General features: G+C 37.0%; 1 protein-coding gene across 6 annotated transcripts; it reads left to right on the top strand.

Annotated features, from left to right (window-relative positions):
* Window positions 1–9: 9 nt before the first annotated feature.
* Window positions 10–15,837, top strand: SLC25A40 (solute carrier family 25 member 40). Of its 6 annotated transcripts, none has more exons than XM_059476398.1 (12): window positions 10–145; window positions 1,091–1,210; window positions 2,007–2,066; window positions 3,229–3,335; window positions 5,107–5,174; window positions 6,781–6,905; window positions 8,101–8,274; window positions 11,506–11,615; window positions 11,931–12,012; window positions 13,584–13,664; window positions 15,215–15,441; window positions 15,561–15,837. In XM_059476398.1, the coding sequence occupies exons 2-11, from the start codon at window positions 1,117–1,119 to the stop codon at window positions 15,328–15,330; spliced, it is 1,017 nt and encodes a 338-aa protein (XP_059332381.1). In that variant the 5' UTR covers window positions 10–145; window positions 1,091–1,116; the 3' UTR covers window positions 15,331–15,441; window positions 15,561–15,837. The 6 variants fall into 6 exon arrangements, with proteins under 6 accessions (XP_059332381.1, XP_059332415.1, XP_059332399.1 ...); XM_059476432.1 differs by lacking the exon at window positions 15,561–15,837 and adding an exon at window positions 12,196–12,266 and having other exon boundaries at window positions 13,592–13,664; window positions 15,215–15,243; XM_059476416.1 differs by lacking the exon at window positions 15,215–15,441.
* The last annotated feature ends 1,016 nt before the right edge of the window (window positions 15,838–16,853 follow it).

Raw genomic sequence — 16,853 nt, 5'->3', positions numbered from 1 at the left:
GGGAAGGAGGTTGTGGGGCCGGAGCTCGGGTGCCTTGGCTCTGGAGGAGTTATAGGAGTGGCAGCGTTCTTCTCTCCCCGCTGCAGCCCGGACTGTCCTTGAGTTGTGGAGACCTTTGCCCCCGGCTGGCGCCGCCGGTAAACGGGTATGTACGCAATTCTGGGCAGCGGTCCCCTTCCGAGTTAAAGATACGTGAAAAATAAACGATATCTCCACCCACCGTTGCAGCTGTTAGCACATGAGAGGCCAGAGTTGGTTTGTGCAACTTAATCTTTTTTTATCTAACTTTAAGCGTAGTGAAAATAACAAAACATTCTTGTGAAGTAAATGAAGAGCTTAGATCAGTGTTTCTAACAAAGTTAAGGCTGCACTTAAGCACAGTGGTGCATTTTTAAAGACACACATCTATTTGGAGACTTTATTTTCTGAAGTGTTTTTATTATCTTCTTTTATTATCTTCTCCTGTCCTGGCTAGTTGCACATATTGTGACTGCATTCCTAAATTGCTGTGGCCGTGCCTATGCAGCCGTAGAGCAGGATTCGTTCAAGGAATTAACATTTGATGGTGTCATCATTAGTAGCTAGTCCTCGCCTATTACACCAGGAGCATGCCAGGGCACAGTCATCACTAGCAGGCTGTGGCAGCCAGGAGACCTTTCGGGGTTCTCTCAGGAGAGATGGGAGCAAGAGAAGGGCTGGGTCATTTATTCCGCAGTGCTTCAGTTTATGGGCTACAGGCTGGGAGTTTATCTTTGTGAGGATTATTGGCATTAAGGACCATTTGTAAATACTTTGTTGCAGTTAAAGGCAATAAAATGAAATGTTAAACATTTCATGTGGTTTGCAAGAACATGTAAATGTTGTAATTAATTTAGGAAGGATTTTGAAGATTTATTGTCTTTAGAAAGCTTACTTGCAAAACATGGCTCAAAATATCTCAAAAATTACTGAGATGCTTCTACATGAGTAGAAAAGTAATATTGCTGTTTCTACATAACTTAGTAGTGAAAATTGAAAGTATTTATCCCTTGAGTTTTTTTCTGCAAATTTTGAGTGTAGTCTTACAATATGTTTTTCTGTTCCTTAACAGGTTTCTTCTTGTCTGGGGATGAAGCCATGGCTGAAATGAGCGGTATCCATGTACAAAAGCTAACCATTGTTCAGCAAGCAATAGCCTCTTGTTGTGGAGCTATAATTACATCATTATTTGGTAAGGCAATCTATGAAACTGGCCACTTCTTCTCTACTACTTGTAAGAGATACTCTTACAAAGTAATTACTCTTCAGTTTGACTCAGCATGATGTCTGCTTGTGTATGTTTCCCCTAATGTGTGGAATCGAGCCCTCAGCCGATATATTCAGAGCAGGATGGTCCAGCTGCCCAGGCACTGCAGCATTCAGCATGTCTCAGCCTGTGGTAGTTGTAAGGGCTGCAGTGGAAACAGTGAAGTGTTCACTAAACCTTCACTTACTTTTCAAGAAGCCCAGTGTTTTACATATTGGCTACATGCAGGAAAAAAGAAAAGTACATAATAAATTTAACTTTTTAAGTTGTATTGTGGTCAGTTAATTGAAAAAGAGCAAACACATGAAGAAAATGCTGCGTTATTTTATATGCCGGAGGCCAAAATTTGATCTTGTATGCCTTGTGGTATGCTACTTATAAAAGCAATTTTAGACAACATGATACAGTGGTCTTTGAATGAGCTTTGTGTATTTGTAATATTTCATGCTTATGCAGCTGTTAGTAAATTAGAAAAGACAGATTTGATACCTTGCAAACCATATAAGGTGTGTAGTTCTCCTTTGTCTCTGATAGCATTGTCTTTGTCTGCTGACATCCCTTTTCTCTCTGCTTGATGACATTGTAAAATCTTTTAGGTGTTTCCCCCCCAACTTTGGAAACAAAAAAAAGGTTCTAGAAGTTCTTAATAAGGCATCTGTAAGCTTCCACATTTTCAAGGCATCCAGGGTGTTTCTAAATGCCTCCTTCTGTTTCGTTTTAGTAACTCCTCTTGATGTTATCAAAACTCGGCTGCAAGCCCAAAGGAATCCATTCCATAACGGTAAACAAACAAATGTGTAGCGTAATGGGGGACACAGTTTGCTTTTTGCTCTTGTATTTAGCTGATAGTTGTCATAGTGCTGTGCTGAGGTGCAGAATGTTTGAGTCTGTTTCTCCAATATAACTGGGGGCGTGGGGGAAAAGCAACACACCATATGTACTATGACACAACAGCAAAAAATCCCATACATCCATATCATTTTAAACGGGCTTTTTGTCCCTGTTTTAGTATTTTCATTATGGCAGAACATACAACTAATACTGAGTTGAGTCGAACAATAAAAAGCTGTTACTAAATAAATAAATATTTCATCAGAGGGCTTATGTGGTCCGGATGTTATATCAAAGTTCATCTCCTCCAGAATCCAGAGATTTTTGAAATGGAGAAGTCTTAACAAGTCACTTGCCACTCGGGTTCTAAATAGATGAAGATATTGTGCTCTCAAAGATGTGCTAATGGTTCCTACTATTTACTTGTACTTAGTATATGAGATTTAAAAGAAAAGAAGATGACTGGTTTTTCATGTTGAATGTGGAGGTGAGTATTTGCAGTCACACTTGCAAATTAAATTAGGAAAAATACTTGTGCCTTCTATCCTGTTTTTGAGTAAGTTCTAAAGCCTTCAGAAATCTGCAAATGTGAAGCTTGAAGTATGTTTTTGTAATGGCAATAATATTTTATCAAACAGGTTGAAAGTACATAATGTGGGAGAAATGAAAAACAAATGGAGGGGATGATCTAGTATAAATACAGATAAGATACAACAATAATAATTATACAGATAAGATACAATACCTCCACTTGAAGTGGATGCTGAGGCTACTTAATAAAAGATTTAAAAGTCTGAAAGATGTTCACAGTTACATACAATAGTGACGTTCAGGTCTTGTATTAGTTTTGCCTTTCAGCAGATGGTAATATAACCTAAGCATGTCTCTTGGAGCCTTGTGAAGGCAGTTCTGTGTAGTTGGGCAGTCTGAGTAGTACATTTGTATCCTCTCTCCTTTGACCTAATTTGTCATTACTGACTTACCAAAATTATTTGCCTCTCTGTGTCTAACCAGAGATAAATCTGTGTTGACATTATATCCAATTTGAAAATTGCTGCTGCATAAAAACAATCTTATAAGCATTAACTATATTCTTATACACCATTTTTTAGGAAAGTGTCTTGTAAACTCCAGTGGCCATATGGATCATGTGTATGTTTGTAAAAATGGGGACAGCAAAGCCTGGTATAAAAAACCTGGGCATTTCAAAGGGACATTGGTAAGAACATTTTACATTTATATAAAAGTGTGCATTTTTAAGTAGCATACTCTAAAGTTTTCAGGGTTTTTTCGGGTTCTACTGGAATCTATTATTTGAGAGGGCCTTCATGTGGTTACACTGCTGATTGATGATACCTTCTACTGTCTGCAAAAAAATACCTATTCCTTCCTTAAGATGAGCAAGGAGGCAGCTGCACAGCTCTCCTCCCAGGTTACTGGCTTTATGATTTCATTTTCCCCACTTCAGCTATATTAGCAGTAGTTGCTGATTCCAGGTAATAATTTTGTCTTTCCTGCTTACATCCCTTGTGCCACACATCTCCCAAAATGCTTCTGAGCTGAACTAATGGTGCAGATAGTGTTTAAAGTTAAGTTCATGTGTCAAGTTCTCTATCCAGAGAATCTCTATCCTGTCAAGTATCTAGACTTGTAGGAGTGGCATTTTCCTAAACACTTGAACCAGACTTGCTGGCAGATATTGTCATGCTGGTTCATTAATCAATTTTGTTTTGACTCTGCTATGAAATTAAACCTATGATCAAGGATTTTTCGGAATTAAAATCTTGAGAATGGGATGTTAATGCAAAAGGTGTCTTCAGTTTAAAAGGTTTTTTTAAATTAATAACTTTACAAGTGTGATTTTTTTCGGTTACCTTTGCTATGTAATTTTAGAAAGTTAAATAGTTTTCTGTTAGACATTAATTTATGCCTAGTTTTGCCATAAAAGGTGATTCTTAAAGAAGAATGACTATCATATAACTTCTTTTTTTTTTTAAAATGAATCTTAACTTTCATCTATCCCTTCCTGTTTTGTAAACTTGTGGAAGCTGGGTTACAAACATATTAACCAGCTAGTATAAAAGTGTCTGTTTTGTTAACCCATGTTAGGACCTCTAGGGATTCTGGGCTTCCTTTCAAAGCTTATCAGGTTTGTTGTAAGAAACCATTTTTTTGTTTTTTCCATTCAACTTTTTACCTCACACTATATGTCCATCAAGGCTGTCTCCTCTAAAGCTATTTGTTTTTTTTTTCTTCCTCTAAATCCTTTCTCTGGTCTGCCAGACTCTGTCTTTTGAGGCTCTGTAATAATGTCTGGTCTTAAGCATATTCTAATCCATTGAATCCCAACCTCTTTCTCCAGATGTTTTAAGAAAATTAATATCCTGACACTACAGAGTTTGTGGTTTTGCTTGTGATTTCAGCTGAATGATCCTCAAGGTTTAGTGTTCTTGTGCTGTCAGTCCCCTGGGAATATACAGGACGGCTGTAATAATAATTGAAAGCTTGTATGTGGTATAGTGTATAGACCCCATTGCATGTATGGGGTCACATTGTCAGAGGAAGTATTGAAGAATCTGTGAGAATTAGTTGCTATTTCACTCCTAGAAACTCTGCTACATATTGAAAAAAAAAATTAGTGGATTTTTGGGGAAGTTTCCACAAATTGTGGCAATACCATATCAGTACTGAAAATAGTTATTCACAGGGCTGTCAGTCACTGATTAACACTTAGTACTTTGCCTTTTTAAAGATGGAAGGAAATTCTTAATTTCAGGCACATAAATTATTCTGTTCAGCTCAGTGGAACTGTTTGCATGATTAAGTGTGATAGCTTGTGTAAGCAGTTATAAAATTGGGATCTTACAATGCTAAGCCATTTTAAAAACATACTTTTAAAGACATTAGTTTTGTGTTCTGCCAGCTAAAATGTATTCCTAACTACAAAAGTTTGTAGCTAACTATTGCTCTTTGCCTGGTTGTATTTTTAGGATGCATTTGTGAAAATTATTCGAATAGAGGGAATTAAGTCGCTGTGGAGTGGGCTTCCCCCAACACTGTAAGTTGAATGGGTTTTTTGGTAACATGCTGTAAGTTATTGTTAAAAAAATTACTTAATTATTTTTGAGAAATTATTATGCTTATTTTTAAGTTATTTTAAAAATTTGGTCAATTATGAAGTTTCAGACTAATCCGTTTAATCAGAAATGTCTATGGACAGTTTAATTTTTACCAGATTTTAGAATTTCCTGATACATTCTCAGTACTTAAGCAGGATCAATAGACTTCTCATTCTGCTTTTTTTTTTTCCTACTATAACCATTCCTTTGATAGCATCATCAAATCACAGGATGGAACCTTGTCACTTGAGAGGGTCAGTCTTCAACACATTCCTGTTGTATCTTGTTACTTAATGACTTGTTATCAGCAGCACAGCTGTTTCCAGACACTCTGGTGTTCCACCTCATTACCCTCACTTAATTTTTGTAATCATCCTCATTTCAAAGAACTTTGGGGTTTTATTCTATCTGGATAAACAGATAATTCATTTTCTCTCTACAAGAGCAATTTACATATTTAAACCCAGCAATCAGATCTCCTTCTGGTCTTTTCTTTAGGTTTAACAGCCCCAAACTGTTTTATCTCTTCATTCATATTAACCTAGTACAGATAGAAATTAAGACCTCTAGAATTATGCTCTCCTTCATAAACCAAAAAAGTTTTCAAATCTAAGAAGGCACAAAGTGTGAAGTGCCCAGTGGGAAGCACTGGTACACTTTTGATTTGCAGACAGTGCTCAGTGTATAGGCACAAAAAAAGCAAAGCATGGTGGAGTTCAGCCTTGTTTACCCTCCAGTATGTGGCAATTTCAAAATATAAACCTTAGGACCTGACTGAACTGTTCCAGTCACTTCATTTTTTTTTACAAAGCACATGTTCTGTTCTCCAGCAGAGAACTAACTTCTTTACTGGAGAAAGTCACACAAGTAGAAGAGAAGATATAAACTAAGCCATGTTGGTTTTCCAAGCATGACAGTCCTCAGTGTTTTTTGTTAATGGTGGTGCATGCTGTATTGGCACAGACATAGCACAGAAGTGTAATTGCCAGATTATAGTTAGATGTGGTGCTTTACCCCTACACTGAATGATTATTGAATCTACCTGTTGCCACTACAGCCTGTACTAAGCTGGTATGGAAAAAGCTTATATTTGTGCATACTACATTGTCTCTCAAGTAATGAATATCATGGCTGTTGATCAAGAGCATAATATCCAATTGTTACATAAATAAAAGTTAAGGTTAGTAGTACTTGTGTAGTATTTTGTTTGGGTTCTTCATTTTCAGATCTTTCACTTGCCATTCTTTACCAAAATAGTTCTGTAGCTGGTATGGAATAGATTTCGACTGAGATAATCAACCATCATTTTACTTACCATTTTCCCTAATGAAATGAAAACCTGGGAAATGTGTGGGTTTGAAACTCTGAACTACAAGCCGTGAATCAAAGCTATGGGATTAATGTTGGTTTTTTTTTAATTAATCCATTACACACAGCTGGAAATTTAACTTTTTTTAAAATATAAGTAAAATATCAATACAAGATAGTTGACTTTATTCTCCTGCTTTCCTGGTATTAATATAAATTTCTTCTCTTATATTTTAGAATAATGGCAATTCCTACCACAGCAATCTATTTTACCTGCTATGATCAGCTGTGTGAAGCTTTGAAAAGTAGACCAGGAAAGCATGATGAGCACATTCCAGTTATTGCAGGTTCCTTAAGCAGATGTAAGTTGTCCTCTGTTTAAAGAGAAAACTGGAACATAATACCTCTATGCTATTTTCTTGACTTTTATTTAAAGTAAATATGCTGTGGGTTTAAATGAGGGATAGGAAGGATTACTGTCATTACCCGGTGTTTTTTGGGCAACAAAACCCTGTTACCTGGAAGACTGAGATTTGGTTTTGCTGAAACACTTTCACTACATTTTTAATTTGTTCAAAATTTTATATTTCTAGATTTCTACCAAGGACAGTTTCATTTAAGTCTGTTCTGCCATCAATCTAATAATAAACATTGTTATTTGCTATCATGGAAGGTACATAGGTAATTATAACAAAGATGAAAATTTGACTTGTACTGGTTTTACTGCTGTATGATGTGGATGGAATTTGTATATTTTCTTACTTTTGTTTATCCTTTTCTTTGTCTTTTTTTTGTAGAATTAACTCAGATAATATATTTTAGGGCTTTTGTAGACAGATCTGATGATGCAGTTCAATGTTCTACCTGTGACAACCCTGGGGGCACTGGCAGACTAGTGGAAAAAGAATTGCTATTTTGTGGTGGTGTAGCACATTGTTCTTATTAGGCTGTTCCAGATTTTAAATTCGTGTGTAAAATCTTATTCCAGCAACAGAAGAAAAATTCTTGGATTGAGTAAAATTTTTAATGTCTGCTAGATGTGTGATGGTAACTTGTTACTTAATGATGACTCCCTGACCAATGTGCAAGATGCAAGAGTTACTTCATCAGATACAGATTGCCTGCTAATCATTCTTGATAGTTTAAAATAAGAGTGGCAAAGGTGCTTCGAAATAAAAGCTTAAATCTGTAACCACAATTCTGTCCTTAACACAAAGGGAAGCCTTAAACATCAAGATCGCTTTAAGTTACAGTTTAAAATAGCTGTGAAAATAATTGAGTTTAAGTACTTGAAATTTTTCAGCCTATTTATGTGTTAAATCTGGAAAATGAGGATTCTCAACACGTTACATTGTTTGCAATATCCAAGCATTGAAAAAACCCTAAATTGGAAATGTAGGTACTGTGAATAGACATGTTTTTTGGGAATTAGTTCAAGGAAAATGGAAGAGTTGAAAAGAATCAAATATATAAAGTAAGGTAAGGCATGACTTGAATGCTCAGGAAATTGAACTGTTAAATACTGATTTTTCTAAAAAAGCCATGTTTCCTTTGCAGTTGGTTCTGCCACCGTGGTGAGTCCCCTGGAGCTGATCAAAACCCAAATGCAGTGTCGCAGGTCGTCCTACAAGCAGCTGTACCTGCGTGTCAGCACCAAGGTGACTGTGGATGGGTGGCTCTCCCTGTGGCAGGGCTGGGCTTCGACTATACTGAGAGATGTACCTTTCTCAGGTAAGGTTTATTTCCCATGCAGGTTTTTGTTTATGTTTTTATATTATTTTTCTGTGCTTTTAAGTAGTTTTAATAGTTGGCTTTAGGAATGACTGAGATTTGTCTTTTTTGAGTGTTTTTATTTATAAATTCTCTGAAGATGTGATTTTTTTTTCCCCCATTTTGTTTGTGGATACCAGATAGGATTCATTGTTACATTCCCTTTCTCTGTACTTAGACTTTCTTCTCATCTCTAGCTTACACAATGACTGCTTTTGAAGAGTTTCAGCTGGAAATTTTCTCTGTAATAGAAATAGTGGCTGATAAACATGCTGTTATCTAATTGTTCTTTTACATAATTTTGGAAACGTGTACAGAGAGTGACACAGTAGTGTCTTCAAGATTTTATTTTTTTTTTAAATCAAGATAAATTCATTTGTGTAACTGCTCCAAAAAACTCTTTAGCAAGATTCGAAAGCTGAAAGCCTCAAAGAAGAAAAGTCTGATTCAAAGCATAACTGGTCTTAGGGCTATTCCTTAAGGTAACTGGGACAGATGGTACAGGGGAGACTGCTAAGCAAGCCCCTGTCCCTTTAAGGCCTGTTTTTGTCAGAATACTTTTGGATCATCAGACATCAGTTGTCATTGAAGCAGTTTCTGTCATTGGGGTAGTACCAGGAATCTTTAAACACTTTATGTTGGCCCAGAAAAATTCTTCAAACCTATTTTTGGAAAGATTCTTATTCAAACCTGGTTTTGGAGTCAGAGAACCCTTGAAGTATTTGACCTGCTATCTCTGTTATCTTACTTCACTCTTAAGATGATCTGATATCTAATTTAATTTGTGTTTCCAATCAATGACTGGGGGCCAGTCATTGGTTTGGGCTGTTAGAGGATGTGTGTACTCAGAGTAAATTTTAAATTGGCTGTGAACCAAACTGAGACATAAGTGGGGTGTGATGAGGATATTTACTTTAAAATTGCTGTTGGTAGTTAAGTGAGTAAACTGAACCAAGTTATTTCAGCTGTCTTCTTTTCAGAATTTATAATGCTCTGTTCTCTTTCACTTAGCTACTGGAAGGTGCTTGAAAATTGTGATTGGAATGTATTTCCTGCCTAAAGATCCAGTTCCTTGATGGGACCTTATTTAGTCTTCTGTGATAGGGAAGGCTTCTCACCCTATAAAAACATGGTTTCACTAAGGCTAAAGACAACTGCCAGAATTCATCTGAATCTTTTGTCTGAAGTGTTTCCTCTTCAATTTTTATTTTTGATTTACTTATTTTTCTTCTCTGCCAAATGCAATTTTCTCTTAGGCTGTTCTCTAAGGTTTGTAAGGGAACTCTCAAATTCTTCATCTGATTCCTGCTGTCTGACTTCAAGTAGAAACTCTTATTCTTGTATTGATTTTTTTTGTCTGTAGCAGTGTGGCTGGAGCTTGTGAGCTTCCTTCCCCCTGCTGCTTTTAACAGAGTGGGAAGATCAGAGGGAGTGCACAAGGAAGAGGGCACTAAGGTGATGTGCGTTCTTCTTAGCACTTTTCAGGTTCTTGTGTCCATGCCTGCTGTTCCTCCACTGCTCCAAGCCAGGCTTGTTGATTTTTAATCTGTTTCCACACTGCTCTGGCATTCCCTGGACAGCCAGTGGCCACTCACTCATCTGTGCCCAGTACTTTGTGGGCATGATGGTAGAGGCACAAATTAACCTATAAGGCAGTAGCTGCATGTTGAGAACTACTCAGCCAATAGTGAGCAGGCAAGTAGAAGCATGAGTAGAGGAAAATGTATTTAAAAAAAAACCCCAAATGCCACAAAATTCAGCTTATGTAAAGCTAAGGTTGTTTAATACTGCTTAATGCCTTTTCCAACTGTGTTTTCTGGTAATTTCTTCCTCATACCTGCTCTCTCCCTGCTATGGTGTCCTCCCTTTGTACCTCCAGTCTGAGCTCTTCAGTTTGAATGATGCCCAACAGCAGCTGAATCTCTGGTGTTCTCAGTTTGCACCTTTGCTGCAGGGAGTTCAAGTCAGCTATCTCAAGAGTTAAAATCACTGTAACATGGAGTTGAGAAAGCAGGTCCTACTGAAAACAGGCAAACAGCACAGCATGACTCAAGGAGCACAGGATAATTAGAATTCTGCTCTATTCCTAGCCCAAGTGTTCATGCCATGTTTCAGTCATGTTTCTTGGGACGCTAGCTGGGCTGAACAAAACTGAAGTTATGAATGCTTATAAACACAAAAACTGGTTTAATAATAATATTTGAGTCCTTCTTTAAGCAGTGTCACAGACAATATACATGTAAATGGTATTCGGGGAAATGAGTCCTGTAGGTTCTTAAGAAAATTCTGGCTTTAGATAATTTATATTAAATTAGAGTTTTGTACATTTCAACATTCTCCTCAAATCCTCAGAATGCCTTCTGAGATACTGCCTACCTTTAGTTTTGTAAAATGTTGGGGGCCAGGTAGTCTTCATGGCAAGGAAATGCTGTGCAATTTTTCTGCTGGCACAAACTCCAGAACTCAGTTCTGAACATGGTTACCTTTCAGGATATGGAGCTGTCATTTGCAATATTTAGTCAACCAACTGCCATGAGGAATTACTCTCTAATTCAGCCTAGTAGTATATCACTTGAAGTTGTAGTTAGAAAGCAGAAAAAGTGCACTTCAGTTCAGCAGATGGTCACAGAAACAGATGTTATTCCTGAAAGTTGTTTGCTGGACTTTCCTTTGACAGTCCCCAGAGAGGCATTTGCCTATTTGCTCCCCAGGGAGCAAAATCATATTTTTTTGGTTCTCTCAGAAATAAATTTTATACTGTGCCTCAAAAAAGTATGAGGCAGTCCTGAGCAACATTTCATTTTGTATTAAATGTGTTTTTACAGAATTACTGAGATCTGTGAAATGTGCCTGAAAACATAGCGAGTAATTAGAAGACTACCTTTTGATTTATTTTAAATTGAATGTTTTATGGTGCTTGGTTTAGATTGCATGAAGGTAGGGGTTACCTAAGGGAATGACAAACTGATTAGGCTAATTTGTATCATATGAAGAAATTTGGGATATGGAGAACAAGGAGAACACAGCAATCTGTCCATGGGTTATCACATAGGACACTTATTATGCTTTCTGCTCTTGTTTCTGTTTGCTGTATTGCCACAGTAGAATTCTTACATCTGGACTTGATATAAGAATTTTTGTACTTGAGATACAAATCTGTTGTAATGCAAGTTTATTTTTTTGTAATCATAGCAATGTATTGGTATAATTATGAACGTTTCAAGAAGATGATGTGCAAGGAAGTTGGTGCACATGAACCCACATTTTTTGTTTCTTTTACTTCTGGAGCAGCATCTGGCTCTGTAAGTATATAATTTCATTTCTAGTACTATTCTTTATTAGCACTAATAAACTATTTTTAAAATGTATGGTTTTAGATTATTCTCTCAGAAATGCTGTATATTTTGGGGTGCTTGTACTTTAAACACATGTGGTGTGGCATTCAACCTGACTAAAAAAAATCTGAATAAACTACAGTGGTCTGACATAAAGGACTTAAAATATAATGTGCTTGGAATATCAAATCTAATTTTAAATTGTGTGTGCACTTTAATTTAAAAATTTAGAGTTAAATTTTAATTTTTTGTGCACTAACATTAGAATTGATTTCGTGATAGATTGCAGCTGTTGTAACTCAGCCATTTGATGTAGTGAAAACACACAGGCAGACTCAGCTTTGGGAGAATGAGACTTTAAAAAGTAAGTTGCTGGTAAGAATAAAAAACCCTTTAGTGTTTCAAAATAAAAATAAACCTATAGTGTTTGAAAAAATAAAACCTAGTGTTTGGGTATGGCTTGTGGTACGAATTGTAAATATTTGCCACTTCTAAAGTATATGCAAACATTTTATCACTCAGGCATTTTTTCTTCCCCAAATTGCAGTATCTAGATAAGATACATTTTATCTCCTAGGAGAATACCACATTTCATTAATGGCATGGAAGAGGGAAAAGGTGAGAGTTCACTACAATTTAGCTTAATAAGATGGTATAAAATTGAAACAAAGGAATCCAAAGCTATTACATTTAGGCAGACCAATTGCAAATTTGAGATGTCCCTGCTTACTGTAGGAATGTTGAACTAGATGACCAATAAAGGTTCTTTGGTTCTTTTAAACCCAAAGTACTCTGTGATTGAAGTAAGTTGTATTTAAACAGGCAAAAAATTAACTTCATAGCAAACATTCAGGTGAACAGTGATCTATAGAAGAAGTCTTCAAAATAACATTCACTACCACTTGCTCCTACATAGCAATATTCTTGTGATAGGTATGAGAGTAGAAAGAGAAATATTGTGCTCAGGTTGTGTGTTTTTCACCTTCTTTTCATGAGATTTCAAAAAAATTATTTTTGAGGGCATATTAATGAATGTTCCAACATCTTTAAAGTATGAAAGAGGAAGTTTCTGTGTTGCTCTTGTCAGTAGAGCACTGCTCTGTTTTATAAAATTGAAGTTGTATATAATACCTTTCTTTTCCATTGCTCGGGATGTGGACCTGTGAAGGATTTACATTAACCTAAATAAATATTATATCATGGCTTTAAGAACACAGACCATTAAAAAGGCTGAGTATCCAAATAGTTTCTGCTTAGAAAATAAGTGCTCACTTTTTGGCATGAGGTTTCATTCTCTCAGTTAATTTTTTTTTTCTAGAGTAATTCCTGAAAGAAATTATTATTATTTGATTGCAGAACAAGTATTAAAAAAGTTTTAAATATAAATAGTTACTGTTTTTAATTCTTTTCCTGTGTTGATGAATGTAAGAATTCCTTCCTAACACCACTTCAAAACATGTGTCTGCCATATATTTATTAGGTTAGTATTAATAAGATTAATTTATATTTTTAAAATTCTATTATGGTAATCTTTAACTTGTGTCAGTTTAATTCTTTCCAAATCCAGTTACTGTTAGAGTTAGACACTGACTGTGCATTACATTTTGTCTCTCAAAATATTTGATGATATTCTTGTCTATGCATAAATATTTTTTGGCTTTTTTCACCTGTATCATCAATCCACTAAAGACTGTAGTAGCTGTTCATATATCTTATTCTAGGTTTTACTACAGGTCTTTTCCATGTCTTGCTGTTTCAATTTGTGTATTTGCATACTGTATAATTTAACATACTGTATAAATAAGATGGATAAAATTAACAAAAAAAGGAGTTAAACCTAACAATTATATCTGTGACTGTCTCCGATTTCTAAAACTATCGTCCTGTGGCATTGCATGGATTGCCTAATTCACTGTTGTCTTGTACTGTATTGAGTTCCACAGAGGGACAGTAAATCAACCTGGGCAGTTATGAGGAAAATTGCTGCTAGAAATGGGATTACTGGATTATTTGCAGGTAAATTTTTTCTCATCTCTAAAAAAAATCAGACTAGAGAGTTCTTAATTGTAGATTTTAAAGTGTGTAAGTTTTATATTTCCATTTCTGTGAACACTGTCAGCTGTGCAATAGTTTGCATATATAAAGCAACAGACATGCAGACATTGGCCTGTCCTGGGATCTTCTTGGTAGAGAACCATGGTATAAAGTCCTGGAGGGAGGAAAGGCCCAAGAAAGCTGGTTAATATTCAGGAATCATCTCCTCCAGGCTCAGGAACAATGTATCCCAGCAAAGAGAAAGTTAGGTGAAAACTCCAAGAGGCCTGGATGGAGGAACAAGGAGCTCCTGGACAAGCTCAGACACAATAAGGAAGCCAGGACAGGTAACCTGTCACAGAGAAATGGTCCAAGTAGACAGAGATCAGGTTTGGAAAGGAGTCTGGCCAATAATGTCAAGGGAAACAAGAAAGGCTTCTACAGGTGACCAGAGGAAGACAAGGGAAAACATTGGCCCTGTGCTGCATGACTGTGGCAGGCTGAGGCAGAAATGACAAGATACTGAGATTAAAATAATATTGAGATAAAATCCTATTGTAGCTCATACTGAAATGACTATTGGCAAGAGACATTCAAATCCAGGATACTTACCAGACTTCACCACACTGCACTGGCTCATTGGGGCCCTGGTGTGAATGGCTGCACAGGTGGTTAAGCCTTGCAGGACTTGTGTTTGCTGAAAGAGATTAAACTGCTTTATTCACTGTACAGTGATGGCATAGCTGAGTAACAGGATTTGCATATTTCAGACCACTGGATGCTAACAGAATGCAAGACACCACAAAGTATCAATAATATTGATACTGAATTCAGTTAATAGATTAAAACACATTTCAGTCTTGACACATGGGTAGCAGAGTTTGAGATACTCTTGATCAGGCCCAGTTCAGTTCAGTTGGCCACACGTAGCTGAGATGACTGGGGTTGGCCTGCCTGGCTCCTTGCTGCTGCTCCAAAGGCACACAAGTTCTGCATAGGTCCTGTGTCATCTGTGCTGGCTCTCAGCAGACATCTTTGCATTTCAAGTGGAAGTGGAGGGCTGACTGTGTGTGGACAAGGGGATTTGGCCTTATTCCCCTTCTCTAAACTGAATCACTGTCTAACCTTCACTGGCAAGATCACAGTTGACTATAATGGGAGCCATTTAACACTTACATTCCATCATTTATTCCTGTGACCAGGGTTCATTTTAGTAGAGGCCACCTCTTGTGTGCTGGAGCACAGGAGCCCTGCAGGCCCAGGTGCTCCAGTTGCATGGAGTCAGAAGGGACAGAGACACACTGGACTTGAGGCAGGCAGACCACACTAGACAGCAGAGGTGAGGGCATAAGGTTATTACACTGGTAATACCTACAGCTGGTAAATTCAGTATTTTGAGGCATGTGAGCAGGTAGAATTCCAGCTCTAAACTGATACACTATGGTATAGATATATTGTGATCAACACACTGTACTGCAGCACTTGGGTCTGAAAACAGTAATAGTGAATACTTCCCTTTCTCTTCTGGGCAGGTATTACTCCACGGCTGTTTAAAGTTGCTCCTGCTTGTGCCATAATGATCAGCACATATGAATATGGAAAGTCTTTCTTTTCTCATTTAAATGAAAAAAAGAATCAACATCCATAATTCTTCTTCATCCAATTGTATGAAGGCAAAGTATAAAATGGAAGTTGTGCCAAATCCAAATCTGTGAAGATGTTTTCTAGAATTCCCAGTGCATTTCTACTGTTACATTTGGTAACTAATAAAGCTTCATTTTTAACTTTCACAAAGCATTAATTCACTTTTTTATTAAGAATAAGAAAATGCACATCACCCTTAAACTATCATTGAAGATTTTATGACTTCTCTTGCAGCTGGAGAGAAAAAATAAAGGAAGAAAGAACAAAAGAAAAAAGAAAGGAGGGAGAGAAGAAAAATTGAACCTGGATATAGCAATGAAGAATAATGACTTCTACTGTGTAGAATTTTATTCATGAAAATGACTAAAGCATTTTAGTTGGGTTTTTAAATTATGTTTAAAAATGTTTTGGGTATCTAATTGCAAGATATATTTATTTCTCAGTAAGGAGGTTTATACAGAGTGAATTCAATAAATACTTGTTTATTCTTGCTGCTTGTTATGTGTTTCATTCTGTACATGTTTCTTATTTGCAGCTCTGTATTTTGTGTAAGTGCATATTTTAAAAGCTTTTCAGGTTTATTTTAACTAAAAAATTCTGTAAAACTGGAAAAATACTGATGTTCATTAGACACTGAGAGAGCATGGTGCATACAGTGATAGGGCAGCAGGGGCTTTTTGTTTAAGGTAATACTCGAAATTAAAGCACACACATGCACTGCAGCCAAAGGCCTGTCCAGGTGCTCTGCAGGAACACTCCCGCACCTGTTTCTGGGAGGTGCCAGTTGTCACTGTCACACTGCTGCATGCACACTTTGTGTGGGGTCCCCTGTGTTGGAAGGCCAAGGTTGCTGCCATAAGGAGAGGTGATGGTGTGCCAGCCTGACTGAGCCCTGCACCCTCGGAAGGGAAGAGTGTGTGCAGGTTGCTGCCACAGGCACAGCCACCCTCTGCCCACTGTGCTGCACTCCTGCTAGGATCAGCTGCAGCACTGCACTTGCCTGCAGGCACTCAAATTACTAAATCAGAGCTGCCTCTGTGTGATTTAAATAATTTTTTAACTACCCTCACTACCTCCCTCTTTTTATGCATTTTCAATGCAGTTGTTGAATTCTATTTTTTTTGTGTATTTTAATGAGGGGGGTGCTGATACAAAACTAACTCAGTAGTCAGATCATTAAGACACTGTCATTTGGGTGTGCTTTACCCAAGAAATGGAGTTCATGGTGAAAATTCCTCACACACTGAAAAATGCTCTACTTGTAAAGACATTAGGTGCCACATTGGGCAAGAGGTGCTGCCAGCGGAGATGCTTAACACTGTTCTTCCACTGTGACTTTTGAATGTAAATTCACAAAATAAAGCCTAAGAGAACATAGTAGCAGCAGATATTGGATGACACAATGATATAGAGCAAGAAAACCAGTCTCCCCCTTGTGCAAGAAAAGTATTTGCTATAAACTCAGTAATGCTGTAATTTACAGAATGGTTTTACTTTATCCTGTGTGATTAAAACAGAGACAACAAG

This window comes from Ammospiza nelsoni, chromosome 1, assembly GCF_027579445.1.
Source record: "Ammospiza nelsoni isolate bAmmNel1 chromosome 1, bAmmNel1.pri, whole genome shotgun sequence".
Taxonomy (NCBI): domain Eukaryota; kingdom Metazoa; phylum Chordata; class Aves; order Passeriformes; family Passerellidae; genus Ammospiza; species Ammospiza nelsoni.
The sequence above is the reverse complement of the archived record's forward strand: the minus strand, read 5'-3'. Positions and strand labels throughout refer to the sequence as shown.